The 24747-nt window shown below is 44.9% G+C and overlaps 2 protein-coding genes across 9 annotated transcripts in view; one reads left to right on the top strand and one right to left on the bottom strand.

Annotated features, from left to right (window-relative positions):
* The window catches only part of CFAP77 (cilia and flagella associated protein 77), a 138200-nt gene extending 135844 nt beyond the window's left edge, over positions 1-2356 (bottom strand). Inside the window, exon 1 of the mRNA XM_033858933.2 lies at positions 1785-2356. The gene's annotated coding sequence lies outside the window, so the exon portion shown is untranslated. The remainder of the gene's footprint in view (positions 1-1784) is intronic.
* Positions 2357-2362: 6 nt separating this feature from the next.
* TTF1 (transcription termination factor 1) overlaps positions 2363-24747 on the top strand; it is a 34228-nt gene continuing 11843 nt past the window's right edge. For 4 of the 8 annotated variants that reach the window (XM_019920257.3, XM_019920252.3, XM_019920251.3 and 1 more), the window contains exons 1-9: positions 2363-2405; positions 5899-6912; positions 8243-8469; positions 9802-9987; positions 10922-11000; positions 14309-14439; positions 17482-17716; positions 20216-20305; positions 21916-21981. In XM_019920257.3, the coding sequence (XP_019775816.1) occupies positions 5906-6912; positions 8243-8469; positions 9802-9987; positions 10922-11000; positions 14309-14439; positions 17482-17716; positions 20216-20305; positions 21916-21981 (2021 nt within the window). In that variant the 5' untranslated portion in view covers positions 2363-2405; positions 5899-5905. The other 4 variants (XM_033858929.2, XM_019920256.3, XR_002173250.3 and 1 more) reach the window with 4 other exon arrangements.

The raw sequence follows: 24747 nt of genomic DNA, 5'->3' as shown, positions 1-24747 counted from the left end.
GGAACCGTCCGTTTCCATGGCGACAGGACGCCAACGGCACAGGAACAGGGCTGGTCGATTTACTTTCAGGAAACTTTTTGGCGGCCACCTAAGTGGACGTGTTTCGAGTTTTCTTAAGTAGACCTGAGAAAAACCCAAGAATCACCACTGGGCTGTGTTAAAAGCGACGGAGTTCTAGAAGGCCATTTACACTTGACTTCCAGGTCAAAGACCCACCCCACCCCCCACTCACCACGACCCCTGTCGCCGCCCCTTCCCACTTCTCCCAACGACACACACACACACACACACACACACACACACACACAGCCCGGGGCAGAGCGTTACGTGTTTCAGAATGAAATAGAAATCCACATTCCAAGCCTGATGTTACTGCTAATCCACTGGGTAATCTCAAATTAGTCACCTTTTGGGTCTTCAGTGTTTTCTTCTGCGAAGTGGGTAGGGGGGAAAGTCTAGAGTTGAATGAAATCAATGGTACCCAACTTTGTGCAACAGAATAAAGGGAAGTTGCAAAATACAGATTCACTGAATCAGAATATCTGGAAATGGGATCTGAGAATCTGTATTTTAATCCTTCTTCCCCTTTGGATTGTTTTTTAAGTTCAAAGCTATGGAAACTTTGAAAGAAGAGTACAGTGAAAACCCATATAGACTTCACCTAGATTGACTGGTCCTTAGTATTTGCCACGTTTACTTTCTGTGCGTGTGTGTGTGTGACCATGCACACATACACATTGCTAAACCATTTTGAAAAGATCTGCAGACAGTATCATATCTGACCCTAAATACATGTATCTGCCAGGAACAAGGACATCCTCATACAGAACTACAATGCTATTATGTCTATGGATTTTAACGGGATACAATAATGGTGCCTGATATGCAGTCTGTATGCAAAGTTGGAAATCTGCACGTTTTAAGAGCTTCCCGAGTGATTGGTGCAGTGTTTTGGGAACCACTAGCCTGGACGATCCCTAGTCTGCCTTCTAGTCCCAGCCTTCAGTGCGGTCATTCACCCATCATTATCATCGTCATTAAATGTGCAAATATCCACAAGGCTCTGGGTAAGGGGTTCACCACAGAGAAGGTGCACAGACAACACACCTGCACTTCAAGGCCTTGCACAGCCACAGTGGACAACACCAGCATTACCTTTCCAGAGCAAATCAGACAGACTCCCCACTGTCCATCCAAGGCCTGAAGCGGCCCTTGGGTGGTGACAGGTGTATGATGTACGCTTTATGGTTTCTCTCATCTGCTTCACTTTCAGACTTTCCCATAAATGAGCGCTGTGCACTTTTTAATCAAAGCTGCTTGGCAGCTCACACAGAGGAAGCGAGGTGGTGCAGCAGGGCGCAGGGTACTGGAGTAGTGGAAAGATCACAGGGTTGAATCCTAGCTGGGGCCGCATAAGTTCCCCTGTGACAAATTACACGAGGCCCTAGTTTTCTCATCCACAAAGTAAGGCTGATATTACCTAAGAAAGATTTCCTACAACAGGGGGTGATTACAGGATTCCATGAGAAATCTCTTTGCTGGTGTGATTGTGTTCACTATGCAGTAAGACTAAAAGTTTGAGGGGCATGTATACTGGCCTCGACTTGATGGCCTGCTTAAAGCTTTACTTTTAATCATAAGCTAAGTTTCTTCAGGACTCAGTGGAAATGGGAGAATCGGAATAGATCTTCAAGGCTTCTTCTACCTCTAACCTCCACCTAAGTTCAATGGGCAGTAGACTCCGCACCACTGAGCCCCTGCCAACCCCTGCCTTCACCCCTTACCTCTGTCCCCGTCACTCACGGTGCTCCCGCTACCCTGGCGGGAGTTTCAGTTCCTCCAGCAACCAAGTTCAGGGCTTCTGGATTTGCTCCCAGCCTGGAACACTCTTCCATCGATTTTTGTTCACCCTTTTCATTTAGAACTCAACTGTCACTCGTCAAAGAGCCTTCCTTACTATCTAACCTAGCTCTCACTGTCCCTAGTCGCTCCCCATCACATTACCCTGATCTATTTTCCTTAAAGGATAATCTGAAATTATCTTGGTTGATTAGTTTGTTTTCTGTCTTCCTCAGGTTAGCCCTCAGCATCTTGTTCACTCCTGGACTGCAGACGGACCTCAGCAAAAAAAACTGTTGAATAAATGGCATGAATGAGCAAGTCGGCGGAAGGGCTCTGTCCCACTTTCTTAGTTTTAGGATCACGCTCTACCCTGTCCCACCCCACTCGCAACAAGCCCGGGAACAAACTGGGCAGAAAACGACGCGAGTCACAGCCCCACAGCCAGCGAGCGGCTACGGCAGCGCTATGCCGGAGGGAGGCGGGACGGAAGTGGCGCAAGCCACTTCCGCTTTCACGACACCAGCACTTCCGGATTGGGAGGCAGGAGGCGACGCGTTCTGAAGGTAGGTGAAAGCGCCTTATAGTTGCTCCGGCTTTTTTCCCAGTTTGCGTGTCTGAACCGAGCGGTGTGTGGCTGCTGTCTTCACCTCCCCGGAGGCCCGCCTTTGGCCCAGGTCCCCAGGGCTGAGGGTGGCGCCTGTTTTCTCCGCAGCCTCTCCAAGCCCCTCCACTCGGGAACCTCTCGTTCGTTCCTCCCTCTCAGCCCCGGAACGCCCACCCCGGGGCAGAGCAGGGTCTCCAGGGCACCCCAAAGTGGGGAGGGGATCGGGACCAGGCTTGGGCAAGTCCCTGCACGGCGGGAAGTGGTATGTTCCGAATAAGTGTATATCCATATATATCGAACGCCGGGTAACCATTTGGGAACCCGACGGACGAGAAGATCCCAGCCGTTAGGAGGCCGGTTATGTCCCAACGGAGCGAAGTGCTGTAGGGAAGCAGCTGGACTGTTGAGAAACATTGTAACGAGAAGGCGGGACCCAGAAGAGAAAGTGAGGTTCAAACTTAGACCAGTTATAGCGCAGAAAGGTAACGGAGGAAAGACATTCCTGGGAAAATGAGATGCTTTTGTAAGGTCCCTGATAACGAGAAGGATCATGGTGTATTCTGGGAACGGAAAGAAGACAGGATGTCTGAAACCCAGGGAGAAATGAGAGGTGGAGGGGTAGGCATGGACTAGACTAGATCATGAAGGGCATGGTAGGTCTGTAAGGATTTGGGACTTTATCTTAAGAATAACGGAAGGACTTCCCTGGTGGCGCAGTGGTTAAGAATCTACCTGCCGGTGTAGGGACACGGGTTCGAGCCCTGGCCCGGGAAGATCCCACATGACTCAGAGCAGCTAAGGCTGTGCGCCACAACTACTGAAGCCCGCGCACCTAGAGCCCGTGCTCTGCAACAAGAAAAGCCACGGCAATGAGAAGCCCGCGCACCGCAACGAAGAGTAGCCCCCGCTCGCGGCAACTAGAGAAAGCCCACGCGCAGCAACGAAGACCCAACACAGCCAAAAATAAATAAAATAAAATAAACAAGTTTATAAAGAATAATGGAGAAGGCATAAGAAGGTTTTAGTGGGAAGTGACTATATATTTAAAACGTGGTGCTGAGTTCAAGAGACCAGAAGGAGAAGCATACAGGTATTTACAAAAAGAAAGAAAGAAACTAATGGAAGGTAAAAATATTAAAAGGAATTATCTGCTCTGTTCATTGTTATTGAGAGATCCTGAGGGAATTCCCTGGTGGTCCATTGGTTAGGACTCAGTGCTTACACTGCAGGGGGCACGGGTTCGATCCCTGGTCGGGGAACTAAGATTTCCACCACGCCACGCGGTGCAGCCAAGGAGAGAGAGAGAGAGATCGTGAAAGATGGGCCAGGAAGGTATCTCTTGAATTTAGTGGCGCGAAGGTCATAGGCGCTCTAACTGGAGCAGTCTCGGGGGGAGTCATGGAGGTGGAAGCTGCAAAGAAGTGGGTTAAGAAGGGGTTTCTGTGCATCTCTGGGTGACACCAGGGAGGAAGGCCTTAACCAAAGCTCTTGGTGCCTCCGTTGGAGGTGAGATCCTGGGGCTGGTAGATTTGGTTTATAGGTATCAGTCCACATGTTTGTTGTTCCCCATCCTTCCAGCTAGACAATTCTTATAGCTTCTTGACTACCTAGGAGAAAGTAGGTACCTTCTGTAGAAAATGTGCTTAAGCATTCAGACTTGAAAGACCACTGACACAGAGAGGTCTCCAGGATCTGTTGTTAAGTGGAAATAGCAAAATGCAGATCAGAATATACAGATGCTACCTTCTCTGTGAGAAAGGAGGGGAAATAAGGACGGATTATTTTGATGTTTGAACCATGTAAACGTATTACCTTTAGTATTACTTTTAGTCGCAGAGAAATAAAATCTTAAAAATTGAAACCCAGAAGCAATACGGAGCAAGGAGAGTTGTAAGATGTGTTTGTATATATTTTTAACCATGTCTTTTGTGAAGTACATTTCCATTCCTGTACTTAAACTCCAGAATGCACATGCTCTGTATAAGAATTGACATTGGAGCCTTATTAAACTTCATTCCTACTTATTGCAGAACTTGGACTTTTTGTTGGACACTAACAAGGCCCATTCAGCCTCTTTCTCAAAGAGGCGATCTTCTAGTTTGAGGTCAGTGGATACTTGATGTCCCCGCTCTGAACCACAGCTGGGCTAAATGCTACAAAAGAGAAATAGTTTGCTATGAAAGTATATCATTTGGGGAATGGGCCAAGCTCAAGGGGTCAGAAAAGGTTTCTTTCTTTTCTCTCTCTCTCTCTTTTTTTTTGGTAAATACTTAAAACAGTACGTTTACATCCTTCAGTTGCTTGTTTTAACACTTGTGGTTTTTTAAAATAAATTTATTTATTTATGGCTGTGTTGGGTCTTCATTGCTGCACGCAGGCTTTCTCTAGTTGCAGCAAGCGGGGGTTACTCTTTGTTGCAGAGCACGGGCTCTAAAGCACAGGCTCAGTAGTTGTGGCGCACGGGCTTAGTTGCTCTGTGGCTTGTGGGATCTTCCTGGACTAGGGCTCGAACCCGTGTCCCCTGCACTGGCAGGTGGATTCTTAACCACTGCGCCACCAGAGAAGTCCTTAATGCTTGTTTTTAAGTGAAAGCAGTCTGCATTCTTGTTCTGCCCCTTGCTTTTTAAAAAGTGAACTATTTCAGTTCACTTTAAAAGAGTAGACAAAAATATAACAAATACCCCTGTACTCATTACTCCAGTTAAGAAATAAAAGATTACAGATGTAAGAGAAATTGGCTCTCTACTTGTCCCTAATCCCTGAATTTACCAGTTATAATCCCCATGCTGTATTCATAGTTTTACTACATATGTATCCATTCAGGAAAGATACATGAAACTTTTTTTGTGTTTTAAATGTAATATACATGGCATCATAACGTATATATTCTCTTAACGTAATATACACGGCGTCATAACATTTATATTCTCTTAACGTAGTATGCGTGGTATCATAATGTTTATATTCTTTTAAAGCTTTCTAGAAGAAGCAATGTTCAAGCCAAGCTCTGAAGGATGAAAGGCGGCAGGGAGGGGTAGGAGACAGTGGAGAGCAGCCCAGAGAGAGGGAGTCGTGATTTATAAGACCTCAAGCCAGGGAAAGGATTGGAGCATGTTTGGGGAACCAAAAAAAAAAAAAAAAAAAGGCATGTGTAGCACAGAGTTTGAGAGGAGAGGTAGAAGATGAGGCCGTGGGGGAACAAGGGCCCGATCACGGCAGAGCACTGTTCTCAATTAACTATTTTTTTTTCATATCATAAAGGCAGTGGAACCAGACAAGTGAATTACAGTGAGCTTGCTGCGCATTTCGAATAATAGAAAATTTATAATCATGACTCCAGCCTTGTCATTTGTTCTGCAATTTCGTTTTTGTGTGATTTTTTTTTTTTTCTCCTGAGGCTAATGTTTAAAATGCTCTGCAAAAATAAACCATGTGGTTCCGTTTCCCTATAGGAGTAAAATGGAAGGAGAATCAAGCAGATTGGAAACCCACACTCCAGGTTTCGTCAAGAAAAAGACTAAGCGTTCTGTACATAAGGAGAGACATGGGAGGCATCCCCATGAAAGTTTCAGAGACTCCTCCCTGGCAAATGAACAGGCTGACATAACTAAGGGTAAAAAAAAGAGAAAGGATGCCCAGCGTCTTGTTTCTTCTCCTTTGAAAAAATCAGAAATTTGCGATGAGACTGAAAAGGCCGCTTCTATACCCAAAAAGAGTAAAAAGAGAAGAAAAGGTGCTTTGGGGGTCGATAAGGAAGCAGGTGTTGCATACGTCCTGGTGAATAAAGAAAACATTGAGAACACACCAAAGAATTTTACAAAGAATGTCGATGTCGTTTACATTGATGTAAGCAAGGAGCGAAAGTCAACAAAAGGGCCTGAAGCAGATGAACCGCATTTAGTTACTACGTCACATGAACATGAGTCAGAACTGCATGATAAAGTTCGGGAGAAAAAGCAGAAAAAACATCGGAGAAAAGTTGCATCCTGTGATGCTGTCCAGGAAAGTCTGGGTGCAAGCATTACCCTGCCCGGATCAGAATCCCAAGAGCAGGAACCCCAGCCTCCCATGGGCCAAGAAGGTGAAATTGCGCAACTACCAGTGTCTGCAGATCAAAGCAAGTCTAAGAAAAGAAAGAGGAAGCGTGCAAATGACCAGGAATTTGAGGCCTTGCCTGCGCCTGAGAGCGCTGAGAACATATACTCAGAGGGATCGCAAGTGATTGGTGAGGTCGAGACTGCAGGGGGCAATCAGGAATCCAGTGGCCTCAAGAAGAAGTCTAAGAAAAGGAAGAGAAGATCTGTTGATACTGCCGCGGCACCTGGTGGTGATTTTTCAGTCCTCAGGACGAACTCTGAGGACACGCTCTTTGATTCAGTGGAAGGTCATGGTACCTTGATTGAAGAAAGTGTGAAACCCAGACCACAAGAGGAGAAACCCCAGGCCTGTTCAGAAGAGGTGCAGAGGTAATGTGCGGGTGTTGAGCCTTCTGATGGTGTGTGTCTTGGGTGTGAAGTCTGCCGGTTGCCTCTTTGTTCAGCACGGCCATAGTAAGTGGCAGAAATCATAGAGAGATAGACCACCAAATGTATAGGATGTCGTGTACATTTAACTGAGTAACTTGGCAGGTACCTTCCGTTCTTCACGTATAAAATAAGGCAGTTAGAGTCTGTTTTCACTAAGAACTACTCCAGCCCTGAAACTCTTTGTATAAGTTTAAAAAGAATTTTAAGACCCCACAATTACCTTGTCTATATGTACAGAGATAGGAGAAAGGATCAGAGAACTTAGAATGTTACAGAACAGGAAAAAAACTTGAATTAGGGTTCTCCCTAATAAAAGAAATTTAGATATCCTTATTTATATAATTATCATTTAAGTATACTGGCCGATGAATAGATGCAGGACTTTTTTTTTAAGGCACTTTATTTCAGTTCCTGGGAGTCGGGACAGGTTTTTCCCCATTTCTACTCTGTGACTTTCTTACATTTGCTAGATTGTCCTGGCTTAAAATAGTTTCACATAGAAGTTAAATGGCAGAGGGCCCAACTCACATCAGCCTCTGTGCCTTCTCATTGGGGACATTTTTAGATCACTGATAACGAGGCAGGAATGTTCTCGGCCTGTGGTTCTTAACTTGTTTGGGGCTGTGGACCTGTGAAAGCTGTTGACCGTCCGCTCAGACAAATGCGTACCGTTTTGTTTCTGTTTTGTTTCAGTTTCCTGTCTGGGTGGTTAGCTGATGCAGTTGGCTAAGAGCAGCTTTGGACATCTGGCCGAAAGTCTGTGGGAGTGAATTAGTGATAGATACCTAGAAAACTATGTTTTCTTTATACTGCCAAGGGGAAAATACGTGGGCATTGTTAACTGCAACGAAGCAATTGTAACAATGTAAACCCTGAATATTGACTTAACTAATTAGTAACCATTATTATAAAACATAACTCATTGTGAGGGGGGAGGTGTCTTGAGTATCCATGGGCCATAGAAGAGGGCTGAGCTTATTAGGAAGTCACTATCTGAAACAATACAGTTGAGAAGTTGTAACATAAGAAGCAATGCCTGGTGGAAATAGGGCTTAGGGCAACATGTTTACCTTCCAGGCAGCCTCTGAGGTGTATCCAAGTTAGTAAAGCTACATTAAAGAGTTCAGACATCACAGACTGAATCAACTCCAAGATCCCTTCCAGCTTTAATGCTGTTGTAGTCAAAGGGAGAGTCACTGTAAGAAAAGAATCTGAAAGCCGTTAGGGCACGTGACCTGTCAGTGTTAGTCAATCCAGTTTTTCTCCTTAGATTAGAACCTACAAATGAAGAAGAAGGCAATTTGGAGTCGGCTAAAGATCCTGAAACCAAGTATTTATCTGAAGATTCGAGAGATTCAGATAATTCAGACGTGGATTTGGATTCTGCTGTGAGGCAGCTCCAGGAGTTCATCCCTGATATCAAGGAGAGGGCTGCCACTACAATTAAGCGAATGTATCGGGATGACTTGGGACGCTTTAAAGAATTTAAAGCCCAGGGTAAGCTTGTGGAACTTGAATATTTGTTGAACTTTTCTATATGCGTAACTAGCCCTGGCTTTCTTTTGTGAGCGATTCAGATTTATAGATTCACAAAAAGCATCCCTTAGCTACTTTCAGCTTTATCTCCTTCCAGAATCCTTGTCTGCACTGTAAAATTACCAAAATGAAGTGCACTAGTTTTCCTCTTCTTTGCCCAACTTCTGGTAGGGGAGGCGAGGAAAAACGGGGCTAACGGATCCAGTGATCCACAGACTAGAATATCAAGCCCGGAAGAAGACGGGGAGGAGGTTAAGGGCTTGAGACGCTGGGAGGGGGGCACAAGTGAAATCAAATTAAAACACGCACATCAACATCGTCAGCTTCGATGAGGTGTAATTTCAAGGATATTAATTTGAGGGTGAGCTGGTTGTAGTGGGCATGGCTTCAGGCAACACCCAGCTTGGTCTCCTTCTTGATTTCACTGTGTTACAAGAACCTCCCAGAAAGCTTATTGGGTTTCAGAATGAACTACAAATGTAAGGTTGTGTACTGCAGGTGAGCAGTACTTACTGATGAGGATCTGCTGTGTGAGGCCCAGTGCCGCTGGTCATTGAAAAAAGTAAAAAGAGGGGCCTTAGCCTTATGGAATTAATCATGTTGATAAGATTAGTTTTTTTAAAAAATAGACAAATTGATCAAGAAAAACACAATTTACAGAGAAATATCTATAGAAGGACCCCGTTTTATTTCTGTATTCTGTGTTGACATTTTTATGAGTACGTATTTTATAAAAGATTTTTTAAACAAGTCTAAGATTAGGAAAATGTACTGTGTAATGCAGTCAGTAATAATGAGACTTCAGTGCTTTGAGTTATGACGAGGAATAGAACGTAAATTGCAGTGACATTGTCCCCACCTCCCCCGAATATATATACGTAGAGAATATACATGTTCAGGTTTGTGCCAACCAGTTCCCAGCACTGCCTTGCGGGGAGGAGGGGCAGAGGAGAGTGAAGGGGGGGGCTTCTTTTAAACTTTTATTTCAATACTGTTTGAATTTTTAATGAATATCTATTACTGTTAATTTATTTTTTAAACAACTGTAAAAAGGAACTGATGACACAAGAAAGGTCACGTTGCAGTAGGATGACCAGGGAAGACTTTGGGAGGACAGTGTGGTTTAGAGTGAACTCTGCAGGAGAGCGAATGTCAAGGGCACAAGCGGGGGCTGCTCCCCGATAGGTAGGGAGGAGCTGACGGGTGCTGTTGTAATTGCTAAAGACCAAGCGGTGGTTCGCTTTCATTCATCGTTGACAGTTGTGTACCTTTTTCTCCTGCCCCAAATCCTAGGTGTCGCTATTAAATTTGGCAAGTTTTCCGTGAAGGAAAATAAGCAGTTAGAGAAAAACGTGCAAGAATTTCTGTCTCTGACAGGAATCGAGAATGCAGACAAGCTGCTGTACACAGACAGATACCCAGAGGAGAAATCTCTAATCACCGACTTAAAAAGAAAATACTCGTTTAGATTGCACATTGGTAAGTTTAGAACTGTGGCCTCTTTGACCATCCATAGCCTTCCAGCCTTACACAGATAACCGCGGTGAGTACTGAGCACAGTGCCTGGCCCGTCCAGTACATGCAGTGCATGTTAGCTGCTGCTACGTTAATAGTATTTTTATTGCCAGCCTATACGTTCAGGGATTTGGAATGTGTTCATGTCTCCCAAGAATAGTGCTTTTACAGATTTTCTAACAAATTAGATGATCAGCTTCCAGCTTTCCTACTTGGTAACCGTTACGGTTTTGGTCTCTCTTCTTGTCCTCTATTGTGTATTTTTTGCACATACTGCACAAAGTACTCTGGTATACACCAGAGTCTCTGAAGTTTTTTAAGTAGAGCCATATTTGTGCTTTGAGCTGGAACCCTCCTCTTGGAGGTATCCTGGGGAAGTTAGAAGGTCATGAAGCAATGTAGGTTTGGACTGGAAAAAAAATCTCTCTTGATTTAAAGAGGATAATTTCTTAGGTGGAATGCACAAAGAAAAACAGAACAATGAGCCCCTGCTGGGGGATCCTTTCATCTTTAGAGTGGCAAAGCAGGAAAAAGCTTATTCATTTGCAAAGGTTTTTTGTTTATCTTATGGAGAACTGCTGGAGTGTGTCCTCCACCTCCAGATTATGTTAAAATCCCTTTGCCTAATAAGGGTCTTTTCCATGAATTTAGTAGACCAGAAGCTAGAGCCTCTACATGCTAAGCATCTAGTTTTCAGAGATCGCCAAGGAAACTGGGGATTTTGTATATCTGCTCCCCAAGACGGCTTTCTGCAGGACATAGGAAACTGCAACCTCCACCTGGGGTCTAGGATAGCGCATGTTGTAAAAAGGGGCCATTCTGGGTTTCTTTTATAATCACGACTGCATTTCATGCCACGCTCTAGTTGTCCCTCTGACCACCTCTCTTCCGACTTTAGGTAAGGGCATTGCCCGGCCCTGGAAACTCGTATACTACCGAGCAAAGAAGATGTTTGATGTCAACAATTACAAAGGCAGGTAAGAAAAAACTTGAGCAGAGCATTTCTCTAGTCTTTGCTGATACTGTAAATCAAAATGTACACAACAAAATCGTGAAGAGTTTCGTGTGTGAGACCAGATGTGTCGTCAGGTGTGTGTCTCCAAAGACCCGTTGAGTTTCCACCTCTTGAATAAATCTTCTGTCGTCTTCCCATTTCTAAATCCCTGGCTTCTACTTCATGCTTTCATTTTAGCATTCTCCATGCGCTGCCTCTTAGCGTCACCCGTGCAGTTTTCTCAGCAGCCTCCTAAGTTGTCAGCTCCTTGTGAACCCAGACGTTCCTTCTCAGTGTGATGTGTGCCCTCCAGCACTGAGCCCAGTGCTTTGGGTTTTCAGTAAATATTTGAAGGTGGGGGTGAGCACTTGTGTGAGGTCATGTAAGTGTGATTCGGCAGCCTCAATGCAGAGCTTCATGTGGCAGTGGCCATTCTCTCCTCCCTTTTTTCCTAAATAAAATGCCCAATTGTGGTCTGTTTCCAACATTCCAAATAAAACAAATGTAGACCGAGCGTCAGTGGTGGGTAAGCACTCTGCTTAAGGACAAAGGGATGAGGGAGAAGGCATCAGCTCCTACCCTTGAGGGCCCAGACAGCCACCTAGGGCTCAACTACTGATCTCACTTCCAGGAGGCAGATGGAGTGAATCTGGCAGGGCCAGTTGGGTCCTACTTAGCGCCGTGATTTTAAATCAGGACATAGGTACTATCAGAACTTAACATTGATATGACCTTGGCTTCTTTTTAAAAATTTTTACCAAAAGAAATAAACCTGAAGTAGAGGAAAGATGCCTCCACACAGACTGAAACCTGCCCTCCCTTTTTCCCAAGCCCCTGCTGTGTACTTTAAGGAAATTCACTAAAGATGACATTTTAAATGGGACCAAAAAGATGCTTTTGGTAAATGAATGAGGTAACATGTTCTTCTACCTGTTACATCACTGTGGGAAATGACATTTTTCGAATAATGAAAGTCTGTCATTCTGATAATAAAGTTCATTCATTGGTACCATATTATTTGTGTTGCGATGACCATTTACCCTTAAAGTATTTTTCCAGCTTAAGGAACTCTTAAGTGAAAAAACCATACAAAGTCAAAAATCAAAGAATTGTAAGTCTCCAAGGGGCCATGGGGGTCAGTGCACCTGCTTTCTCATTTTCGTACACTCTGTTTTTCTCTCATGTCCTCTTTTTTGTTGCTTCAAGGGTACCTTTAAGTCGTGTTTGAAATCTCAGGAAGACCCTGCTTGCCTTATAAAGGAAACTGCTAAAAAGCTTGATTCTTAATGGTGAAGGATTTCGCATCTCTATTCACCATGCTCTGCATTTTAGATACATTTCTGAGAATGCTAGGATCTTACTGTCCCACGTAGTTGTGGATCACCCTCATTAGAAATGGTTAGTATTTTACTAGGGCTGCTTTTGTGTTGCATTAGTAATAACATAAACTACCACTTCTGGCCCCTCTTCCTCCCCCCAAAAAGGAATTATAAAATGTCATAAAGATGGCTTTTTCTTCCCTTAAACATTTAAGATGTTTAATCTCAAAATCCACATATAGTGCACTTTAGTTCTTTTCTTTTAATATATTTGCTTTTATGTGGGATTCCTGCATCTTAACTTCCTTAAACTGTGACAGATTTGTGCTAAGGCATCTGTCACATCTTTTTTTTTTTTTTTAATGACAGCTGTCCTTTTTTTTTTGGCTGAGTTGGGTCTTTGTTGTTGCGCACGGGCTTTCTCTAGTTGCGGCGAGCAGGGGCTACTCTTCGTTGCAGTGTGTGGGCTTGTCATTGCGGTGGCTTCTCTTGTTGCGGAGCACGGGCTCTAGGCGCACGGGCTTCAGTAGTTGTGGCTCGCAGGCTCAGTAGTTGTGGCGCACAGGCTTAGTTGCTCTGCGGCATGTGGGATTTTCCCAGACCAGGGATCGAACCCGTGTCCCCTGCATTCGCAGGCGGATTCTTAACCACCGTGCCACCGGGGAAGTCCCTGTCACATCTTTATTGAGCATCTGTTGTCTGTCAAGCATTACGGGTACCAAAGTGTAGAAAACTGACAGGGTCCCTGCCCTCCGAGGACTTCCCCTCCAGAGCTGTGCTGTCCATCCATGTGACCACCAGCCTCATGTGGCCATGGAGAACTTGAACTATGGTTAGTCCAAGCTGAGATGCGCTGAAGAGTGAAGTATACAATGGACTTAGAAGGCTTGGTGTGGAGAAGAGAATGTAAAGTATCTCATTCATACTTCTAGGTTCTGATTACATCTTGAAATGGCTGCATTTTTAATATATTGAGTTAAATAAAATATGTTACTAATTCATTAAAACTAAATAAAATTAGGGACTTCCTTGGCGGTCTAGTGGTTAAGACTCCGTGCTTCCACTGCAGGGGGCGTGGGTTCGATCCTTGGTTGGGGAACTAAGATCCCACATGCCGCATGCTGCCGCCAAAAAAAAACCCACCAAAAACATGGAAGACAGAGTAGAATGGTGGAAAGTGGTCCTTGGTGATTTGACTGAGCTCCTGGATTAAGCTAACCCTAGGGCCCACCTGTATCTGGACTTTTCAATTGCCTGAGCCAATAAATTATCTTAAAAAAAACTAAATAAAATTAATTTTCCCCTGACCACTAGAAAATTCTAAATGACATCTGTGGCTCATATTTCCATTGGCCAGTGGTGGCCTAGACGAAGAGTCAGATAAACCAGGGAAGCCACGAGTGTACAGTTGCCAGTGGTGACGGGGGCAGTGAGAGAGCAGCAGAGTGTCCTGTGGGAGAGGACAGCAGGACACCTCCAACCCAGGCGGTCAGGGAAGCCCCCTCTGAAGATGCCCCATTTAAGCTGCTTCTGAAGAGCTTGCAGCAGCTGTCCAGCGGTGGAGGGCGGCCATTCCCACCACAGGTCCAGAGGCTCCGAGGTGAGAAAGGCCGATAAGGCCAATGGGGCTGAACTTAGGGAGCGCCGAGCTTTGCAGGCACAGTCAGAAGTTTGGGTTTTATTGTGTGAAGCCTTTATGGGTTTGGCTGGGGAATAACATGATCGGATTATTTGCCCTGGCCTCTGTGTAAATGAGCCAGGGACTGCGGTGACCGACTTACAGGATGCTCATGGTTGAGATGCCGAGACAGGAAGTATCTGGGCTCAGGTCCTTGGTAGGACTGCGCTGAGCAGGTTTCCTGACAGCCCACCCTATACGGCTTCTCCCAGCGTCGCAGCGTGCTGCAGTGAGAATAGTGGTTTTAAGCTTGTGGTTAATGCTCAGCTGTGATCTGTTTTCCCTTCCTCTTAGGTATAGCAAAGGAGATACCGAGAAGCTAAAGATATACCAGTCCCTCCATGGAAACGACTGGAAAAAGATTGGCGAGATGGTGTCTCGAAGTAGCCTCTCTGTGGCCCTGAAGTTCTCCCAGATCAGCAGTCGTAAGTCGTGGTCTCTAGAGCCCACCTGGGTGAACGAATCAGCCCACAGCGGCCCAGGGCCCAGGCATCACTACAGGCCTGTCTTCTGAGAGAGTCATCACTTTTTCAGCCATTCTCTTACTGATTCATTTATTTCTCCATGCATATTGATGCAACCTTAATTCACCAGACTGATTTCTGCCACACCTTATTTCAGTAGCTTTCAGTGTGACTCCAACTGCCAGGTAAACTGAAACCCACTCAGCCGGTGGGCAGGAGAGCCTGGGCCACCAAGATCCCTTCCCCCAGGTGGCCCGGGAAACCATCAGAGGGAGGGCCTGTTAGCCAGGGACATTTCCCAAAACCAGTGTCAGTCATCTCTTGTCTCTTCTCCTCTTTCATAAAAAGCTTCCTTGGTTATCTTCTTCACCTTAAAAAGTCCCCAGTTGCTTTCAGAAGATAGTCCTTAGTGGGTGTTAGCTTCAGCCCAGAGGCTCACGTGCTCTGGCTCTGCAGGCAGAGCCATGCAGCGGGTCCCAGACAGGCGTCTGCGTGTCCACACATGGTAAACTCTGAGGTGGTGGAGACCACGCCTTTTGTGCCACCAACTCTGGCCACCGGTGCCACATGAAGACTCAGCGCAGCCAATTCTGCCAGTTTCCAAGAAGTAAAGCAAACATCTGGATTTGCATGTGTGTGTGAAATCAAGATCTTTTTTTCTTGGGACCCTCTTTTTTAAAATAAATAAATTTATTTATTTATTTATGGCTGCGTTGGGTCTTCATTGCTGCGCGCAGGCTTTCTCTAGTTGCGGTGAGCAGGGGCTACTCTTCATTGCGGTGCGGTGGCTTCTCTTGCTGTGGAGCATGGGCTCTAGGTGCGCGGGCTTCAGTAGATGTGGCACACGGGCTCAGTAGTTGTGGCTCGTGGGCTCTAGATCGCAGGCTCAGTAGTGGTGGCGCACGGACTTAGTTGCACCGTGGCATGTGGGATCTTCCCGGACCAGGGATTGAACCCGTGTCCCCTGCGTTGGCAGGCGGATTCTTAACCACTGCGCCACCAGGGAAACCCCTCTTGGGATTCTCTTGATTTTTAAATATTCATCCAAATTGTTATTGGGGAAATAGTAACAATAACATTCTGTAGGCCAGATCAAAGATATCTGTAGCCTGCCAGCTTGCAGCCTCTTCCTTAGCATGACTGTGAGCATCTAGACAAGAAGAGCGAATCGTAGAAGCTTTTGATGCCCTGCGCCAAGGACTGGCTTTAGGAATTCACAGGTGCCGGGACTTCCCTGGTGGTTCAGTGGTTAAGAATCCACACTTCCACTTCAGAGGACGCGAGTTCAATCCCTGGTCGGGGAACTAGGATCCCACATGCTGCAGGGCAACTAAGCCCATGCTCCGCAACTAGAGAGAAACCTGCGCACCACAACGAAGGTCCTACGTGCTGCAGCTAAGGCCGAACACAGCCAAATAAATTTTTTAAAATTAAAAAAAATAGAAAGCTTAATGAGTGCAAAATATTAAAAAAAAAAGAAAAGAAGGAAAAAAATAAATTCACAGGTGCCTTCTTCATCAAGTACCGTGGTGGCGTCATTGCAGCTGTTAATTTCACTCTAGAAACTCTTGGGGAGAGTTATGTATATAACATGAAAGTCGTTTGGTTATTCTCTTTCCACTAAATGTTTGGGAACCTCACAATTTCCTGCAGGAGGTATTACTCTTAGAAACAGGAAGAACAGCTTTTTCGAAGTTAAAAAAAAGATTGCTTTAAGAAAGGATGTTTTTCTTTGCAGTTGGTTGTGTGTGTGTGTGTGTGTGTGTGTGTGTGTGTGTGATTGGTTCTTAAAAAGAATCTGTGGCCACTTTCGTAGTTTCATTTTGATTTGCACGTAACTGATAGTTTTTTTTGTTTCGTTTTGTTTCGTTTGGCTGCATTGGGTCTTCATTTGCTGCGTGCAGGCTTTCTCTAGTTGTGGCGAGCAGGGGCTACTCTTTGTGGCGGTGTACGGGCTTCTCATTGCAGTGGCTTCTCTTGTTGCAGAGCACTGGCTCTAGGTGCGCAGGCTTCAGTAGTTGTGGCATACGGGCTCAGTAATTCTGACACACGGACTCTAGAGCACAGGCTTAATAGTTGTGGCTCATGGGCTTGGTTGCTCCACGGCATGTGGGATCTTCCCAGACCGGGGCACGAACCCGTGTGCCCTGCATCGGCAGGCGGACTCTCAACCACTGCGCCACCAGGGAAGCCCCGGATTCTTAACCACTGCACCACCAGGGAAGTCCATAACTGATAGTTTTATGTTTGTGTAATTGAGATGTTGCCCATTGTCTTCTGAAAAGTGTCTGATTTATCTTTTTGTTTTTAAAGACTTTATTTTGGGACTTCCCTGGTGGTCCAGTGGTAAATAATCCTCCTTCAGTTGCAGGGGACGCTGGTCGGGGAACTAAGATCCCAAATACCACGGGGCAGCTAAGCCCGCTCTCCACAACTGCTGAGCTCACGCACCCTGTAGCCCGTGTGCCGCAAACTACAGGGGCCATGCACCACAACTAGAGAGAGAAAACTCACACACCACAACTAGAGAGAAGCCCGTGCACCACAACAAAGAGCCTGCGCTGCAACAAAAGATCCCACATGCCTCAACAAAGATCCCATGTGCCACAACTAAGACCCAACGCAGCCAGAAAAATAAAGAAAATAAATAAATAAAGGGAAAAAAAGACTATTTTTCTAGAGCGGTTTTGGGTTCACAGTTAAAGTGAGAGGAAGGTACAAAGACTTCTTACTTATCTCCTGCCCTATACATACACAGCACACCCCCCATTCTCAACACCCCCCGGCAGAGTGGTCCATTTGTTACAATCCATGAAGCTACCTTGACACATCTTAACCCCCCAGAGTCCACAGTCCACATTAGGGTTCACTCTTGGTGTTGTACCTTCTGTGGGTTTGGAGAGATGTCAAATGACAGATATCCATCATTATCATTTTGTTGTTAATATTGTGTTTGAAAGCAAATAAATTAGCAACTTCAAGACCATCCTTTTACGTCAACAGAAAGAAATCATGGTGCTTGGAGCAAGACGGAGACCCAGAAACTAATCAAGGCTGTTGAAGAAGTGATTCTAAAGAAAATGTCTCCCCAGGAGCTAAACGAGATGGATTCTAAACTCCAAGAGAATCCTGAAGGCCGCCTGTCAGTTGTTCGGGAAAAACTCTACAAAGGCATATCCTGGGTAGAAGTGGAGGCTAAAGTGGAAACCAGGAATTGGATGCAGTGTAAAAGTAAGTGGTAAGTTTGAGGCTTCTTACATAAATTTCAACAAGATGCATTCCCTGCCCGTCTCTCAGCAACTTCCGGAGAGGGATGGACTGCTGAGGTTACTAAGAATATCTGTAACTACCACGTGGAAAGCCTTACAGTAGGTCAAGAATGATCCTCTCTAATCTGCTGCTCCAACCACTTCAATATCAGTAGCTGATTTAAGTTAGCATTTAGCCAACCCTGATTCATTGTGTGGCTTCTTCATAAAGAACTTGAACCTTTTGTTCTATTTATTTATTTATGTAATTGAAGTACAGTTGATTTACAATGTTGTGTTAGTTTCTGGTGTACTAAGTGATTCAGTTATGCATGTATATTATTTTTTCATTCTTTTCCAATATAACTTATTACAAGATATTGAATACAGTTTCCTGTGCTGTACAGTAGGACCTTGTTGTTTATCTATTTTCTATATAGTAGTTTGTATCTGCTAATCCGCAATTTCAAATTTATTCCTGCCCCCTTTCCCCTTTGGTAACCATAAGTTTGTTCTCTGTGTCTGTGAGTCTGTTTCTGTTTTGTAAACAGAACTTGAATCTTCTTAATATTGAATATTGACTTCTGGTTTCTTCACTCTGTCCCTTTCTTCATAAAACCAGGTTGTTACCTATTTATAGCATGAAAAAAAAAATACAAAATTAACGTCTGAATATTTAGGAGGGAAATCACAAGCGTAGTGATCAGTAATAGCTCCACCTTTTTACTTTTGCTTTCTAATTCAGCAGTTCCTCTGTCTTCATCCAAAGCAGGGCAGTCACGCTCTTCATCCTAGAACATCTTTAGGTGCATCCGTCACAAAGAAGTAGTTTCGGTCCAAACCTTGCTGCACGTTGTTCGCCCGATGTAGCTTTTCCCAGCCCTGGAGGGTTTCTGATCTAACTTTCAACTGCAACTTTCAGCTGCAGCATGACAGCTTGAAGCAGTGGTTCTACAGCCCACGACCCAGGCCTCCTGCATAAAGGGAGTTTCATCATCTTGACCGTTAAAGAAGAATGAAATCCAGAGTGGGCGTGTTGTACGTTAAAAGCAAACTCCTAGATTATACTGTGTATTGTTTATATACCTTACAGTTCTGCTGTAGAGTATTTATTTTACTAGAAGACTACCCTCAGGAAATAAGCTCCAAAGGACAGATAATGTTTAGGGGGGGAAGTGTGTAATATGGAGGAACCAGAGCCCTTTCTCCCCCTATATCTTAGACTTAAAAACAGGAGTGGGGGCTTCCCTGGTGGTGCAGTGGTTAAGAATCCGCCTGCCAATGCAGGGGACACGGGTTCAAAGCCCCGGTCTGGGAAGATCCCACATGCCGCGGAGCAACTAAGCCCGTGCGCCGCAACTACTGAGCCTGCGCTCTAGAGCCTGCGAGCCACAGCTACTGAGCCTGCGTGCCACAACTACTGAAGCCCACCTGCCTAGAGCCCATGCTCTGCAACAGAGGCCACTGCAATGAGAAGCCCGTGTACCGCAATGAAGAGTAGCCCCCGCTCGCCACAACTAAAGAAAGCCCGCGTGCAGCAACGAAGACCCAACACAGCCAAAAATAATTAATTAATTAATTTTTTTAAAAAAGGAGTGGGTTATAAAGCCTCAGTTGGAAAATGATATGTCAGTGTCTTAAAAGGGCAATGATGAAGGGGAGCCGTGCTTCAGAATCAGCATAATTAAATAACATGCAAGGGTTCTCTTTTAATTTGAAGAAAAATGTAGGAAACTTGAATGCTGAACATAGATTTACTTCATGAAACATTGAAATGGCATCAGCGGGTACATTTCAAACCAGTGAATGTGGGTGGCTGTTAGTAAAAACAGTGTCAGTTTCTGTGTGTGTGCGCGTCATGTGCCTCCCTTCTCAAGAAAGTAAATGTTACAGCTCACCATCTGTCCATCACATTGTGACAAATTTCACTCTTCACGAGAAGCACTTTTTAAATATTTTTAATTGAGCTGCTGCTCTCATTAGGAACTTCAGGGAACCCTTTCCCTCAGCCATGAACTTTGGGCCTTAGAGGAATCATTGAATCATTGATGACTTTACTAAATCTGTGTAATTTGGTGTTTCAGCAGCTATAATGGTAATAAGAGCAATGTCTCTCTGTTTTATAAACAAGCAAAAATAAATTGAGTTTACACAGCGCCCTTTAGCACCTGCAAGCAGGCTTATTCTTTTTTTTCCTCCCCTTTTTTTAACTGTTTATTATGGAAATTGTGTAACACACAGCAACTTAGAACTCCTTGTATCCATCATTCATTTTCAATAACCATCAACTTTCTATCTCTTTATTTACCCTTTCCCACTTTAAAAAAATTAAAAAAGGTATATTCTTGATGGTGGTAAATGTTAGCAGTGATGAGTTGCAAAAGTTATAAAGTGGTTCTGAATAAGGACAATTTAAATGAGGAAAACAAAGGACATTTTAATGGAAACTTTACCCCGAAAATAAACTGTTTTTCTTTCTTTCAATGTAGGACGGAAATTCTAACCAAGAGGATGACAAATGGTCGGGACGTATACCGGGGAGTTAATGCCCTACAGGCCAAGATCAACCTCATTGAAAGGTACAGAAATAGAAAGTGACGACATTTTCTGTGTTCTTCTCTCTAGCCAAAGAGTAGTTGTTCAACAGCAGAATCTGCAGTAAGATCACCACGGTTCATATTCCTCTTCCAGCACTTTCTACGTGCATGACCTTGGACGTGTTTCCTACCTTTCTAGGTCTTGGGTTGTTTATCTTAAATGAGGATGATAATAACAGTACCTGCCTCTTAGTGTTATTGGCAGAAGAAATGAAATAATGCATGTAAAACGTAGCATGCACTCAATAAACATAGCTATTTTAGTCTTTAAGGCTTTCACATAGACATGGCTTACTTCTGTCCATTGGAAAATGGAGCTAAATACTTCAGGCCGAGCCCCACTGCTCTCTAGCACGCGTTAGTTGGTGTCACTGCTGCTTGGTCTTTAGTTTTGTCTTTGAGTTCCTGGTCCGTGCAGAGTCCTCCCTCCCCTGATGGACAGGGAGACATGGACCTGTTTTACAAAGTCAGCGAGTCTAGTGGAGTTGGGCTCGTGTCCAATGAGGAACAGCAAAGAGCAGAAGAAACCTTTGGATTCTGGCCGCCCTGTCCAGCTTCATTATTCTTGCGCTCTGTCAGGAAGCCTGCTTCTCCTTCATTGGTGGGCTTCCTCGTTCTCCACGCCGGCCTGGCTGGGGTTGCCTTCCCCTTTTCTCCTCTACCAGAGAGACAGCAGAGACTAGCAGAGCCAAGGAGGCCATCTCACGTCAGGCAGGCCTGGGTTCCATTGTGGGTACCGCCTATGAGTCATGAAACATTGAGCCAATGACTCGAGCTCTCAGCCCTGATTCCTGGCCTGTGGAAAGGACATAATCCCCTAGCTTCATCAGGTGATGTTGAGGGTAAATGGATTAGTGGGTATCAAGGTCTTAACCCAGTGTCTGTCACATAGTAAGTGCTGAGTACACATGTGTACTACTCTTGTGTGTCTACACTGAATGGTGAAGTTGTGTTTTTGGTTGGTTGGTTGGTTGGTTGGTTTTAAATTTTTTATTTATTTATTTGGTTGCGTCGTGTCTTAGTTGCAGCAGGCGGGCTCCTTAGTTGTGGCATGCAGACTCTTAGTTGTGGCATACATGTGGGATCTAGTTCCCTGACCAGGGGTCGAACCCGGGCGCCCTGCATTGGGAGTGTGGAGTCTTAACCACTGTGCCACCAGGGAAGTCCCTGTGTTGTTTTTTTTTTTAAATTGAAGCATAGTTGATTTACAATGTTGTGTTTAATCTTTGCTGTACAGCAAAGTGACCCAGTTATACATATATATATTTTTTTCATATTTCATTCTTTTCTATTATGGTTTATCACAGCATACTGAATATAGTTCCTTGTGAAGTTGTGTTTTTTACTAGGCTTGGTGGGAGATGCAAAGGGCTCAGGAGGAGGAAGCGTGATTTTTTTGGTCTGTAGCTCACCCCATGACCTTGGGCTGACCTTGGGTTAGGATGCCAGTGACACTGGGCCTGTGTAACAAGGGAGCTGGAACAGGGGTGAACACGCTGAGACCTTCCAGCTCTTAATATTCTGTGAGTCCATGAAGATGTCCATCATGTTGATTTTTGGCTTGAAAACTTAATTTTTATTTTTTCTCATAGGTTGTATGAAATAAATGTGGAAGATGTTAATGAAATAGACTGGGAAGATCTTGCTAGCACCATAGGGTAAGGCCATTTGTTTAATATCAAGCTAATGAAAAAATCAGAGAGGAGTTCTAATAAATGACTGCCTCTCAGATTTGAAGAACAGGACTGAAATTCCTGCTGCTTATGGAACTCATCTATAAATTGTATTTGTGTATATATGTATTGGGAACGCCCTGTCTAAGTACCGGACCAGGTAAATCAGACCAGCCCTCCCTCCGCTCCAGCCACCACCTCCACCCCAAGACACCTGAGGAGAGTGAATGAAATGTGTGCAGAGTCTCTTAAAAGCTTCATGGAGCACACCAGCTATGACTGGGGCAAAGAACCCATGGTCCCTTTGCCCATAATTAGCCTTCTACCATTTGCCACGTTGACTTTATCATCCCTCCCTCCCTCCCTCTCCCACTCCCTTCTACAAGGGAATAGAATTCTTTCCCTTAACCGTTTCAGTGTTAATGGTGGACGACATGTCCTCAGCAAGGCTGTTACTCTGCATCAGCACAGTGATCGTACTGAGGGCACCTGACACTGATGCACTATTATTGTCTAAAACACAGTCCCCATGCAAATTTCACCCAGCGTCCCAGTCGTGTCCTTTATAACACTTTTCCCCTGATTTAAGATCCAGCCCAGGATCTGTCTCCTTAGTGTCTTCTAATCTGCAGAGTTCTTCTGCCTTTTCTTTTCTTTTTTTTTAATTATTGGAGTATAGTTGATTTATAATGTTTCAGGTGTACAGCAGAATGATTCCATTATAGATTCTTTTCTGTTATAGATTTTTAAAAATTTATTTATTTATTTATTTTTGGCTGCGTTGGGTCTTCATTGCTGTGCATGGGCTTTCTCTGGTTGGGGCAAGCGGGGGCTGCTCTTCATTGCGGCACGTGGGCTTTTCATTGCGGTGGCTTCTCTTGTTGCGGAGCATAGGCTCTAGGCCCGTGGGCTCAGTAGTTGTGGCTCACGGGCTCTAGAGCGCAGGCTCAGTAGTTGTGGTGCACGGGCTTAGTTGCTCTGCGACATGTGGGATCTTCCCAGACCAGGGCTTGAACCCATGTCCCCTGCAGTGGCAGGAGGATTCTTAGCCATTGCGCCACCAGGGAAGTTCCTCTGTTACAGGTTATTACAAGATATTGAATATAGTCCCCTGTGCTATACACTAGGTCCTTGTTGTTTATCTGTTCTATATACAGTAGTGTGTATCTGTTAATGCCTTTGTCTTCTATGACGTTGAAATTGTGGGAAAATACAGGCTGGTCGTTCTGGAGAACTTGCCTCAGTTGGGGAGTTTGTCAGACGCTTCCTCACTGTTGGATTTGGGTTTTGTATTTTACGTGGGAATCAGTCACGGGGGAGGCTGTGTTTCTGTCACCAGGTCACATCCCATCAGGAGGCATGTGGTTCTGATTTTGATCCCCTGGCTCTGGCGGCCTCTGCCACACTGCCCCACTGTAGAAAAGGAAGTTTTTCTCTTGGTGAAAAGAAATGGCCACGGGGAGATCTTTTGAGACCACATCAAGCTGCTGCTCGTCTTCGGTTTCCCTCAGGGGTTTTGGTGTGCTGTTCATTCGCATCTCTCACCCGAGGAGTGAGATGTCCTCAGTTGCCGCTGTCTGCCTTCATCGCTGCGGTCCTTGCATTTTCAATCAGTTCCTGCCACTGGAGGAGAGGCCACCACTCGGAAGACCTGAATTCACTGCTAGCCAAGCAACCGAGAGCTGGCTGGCAAAGCACAGTCTCTCTAAGCAGCACACGTTGTTGAGCATCGCGGGGCTCAGGGGTTGGTGGGCTTTGGGAGGTGGGGATGTTGAGGGACTGTCTGGCCTTTAGTTTGGGAAGGGTGCTGAGGGCAGCAGGGCTGCCGCAGCCTGGCTGCCTTTCAGAAACGTGGCTGCTGGTGTGAGGTTGTCACTGATCCATTAGGAAGGGTGTAAACTGGTTCTGCTGGTTAGTTATTTACACCTCAGGATTATGGACAAAGAACGATCAGTCCTTTTTTTTTAAACTTGAGAATTGGAATCTTTTTGTGGCAGGCCCTGTTGGGAGCCACAGACACATGCCCATGATTCCAAACCCTTTCCTCTTCTAGCTCGTCTCAGGAGTGGGGCACCAGCTCTTGGGTTTGTGGGTCCCTGGGAGGGGAGGGTGTTAGGGGATTTGAAGGAAGGGTATCCTGCTGTGTACCCCACCAACTCCCGTCCTAAGAAGTATTCATGTCGACATGTCCCTCCCTGTGTAATATCAAACCGCTTTTGAAAAATCTGACTTTTCCAATAAATGTTTGTGTATCTTGTGACATTGCCTCAGATCACATTTCTTAAATTGAAATGGGTTTTTAATGATTTTAAGTAGAATTATATACTTAGATATTGATTGTTCTGGTTAAGGTTTAGAAATCTCAGAGCTGTTAAAACAGACATCATGGCATCCAGTCAAATACCATTGGAAATAGTACATCCTCAAAGCTTTAATAATGAGTTAAAACAGTGAAAATAATTAAATTAAAAGTTCGGTCTCTCAGGTTCTTTAAGCCTCCCTTGTGAATTATTTAGGCAGGATTTTAAAGAAAGCATCTCCACCTAATGAGATGTAACACCTACTTTGTCTGAAAATGTCCAGATCCGTTATTGTTACTTCTTGAAGCCTGAGCTTTGATCTGCAGAACAACCTGGGCGCAGGGCGCTGTGGGAAGAGGGAAGGCATAGATGCCCTAGAACTTGGGCTTTGCAGTCAGATGGACCGGGCGTCAAGTCCTGGGACTCTGCTCATCATTTAGCCAGCCTTGGG

This window comes from Tursiops truncatus, chromosome 6 (assembly GCF_011762595.2).
Source record: "Tursiops truncatus isolate mTurTru1 chromosome 6, mTurTru1.mat.Y, whole genome shotgun sequence".
Taxonomy (NCBI): domain Eukaryota; kingdom Metazoa; phylum Chordata; class Mammalia; order Artiodactyla; family Delphinidae; genus Tursiops; species Tursiops truncatus.
The sequence above is the reverse complement of the archived record's forward strand: the minus strand, read 5'-3'. Positions and strand labels throughout refer to the sequence as shown.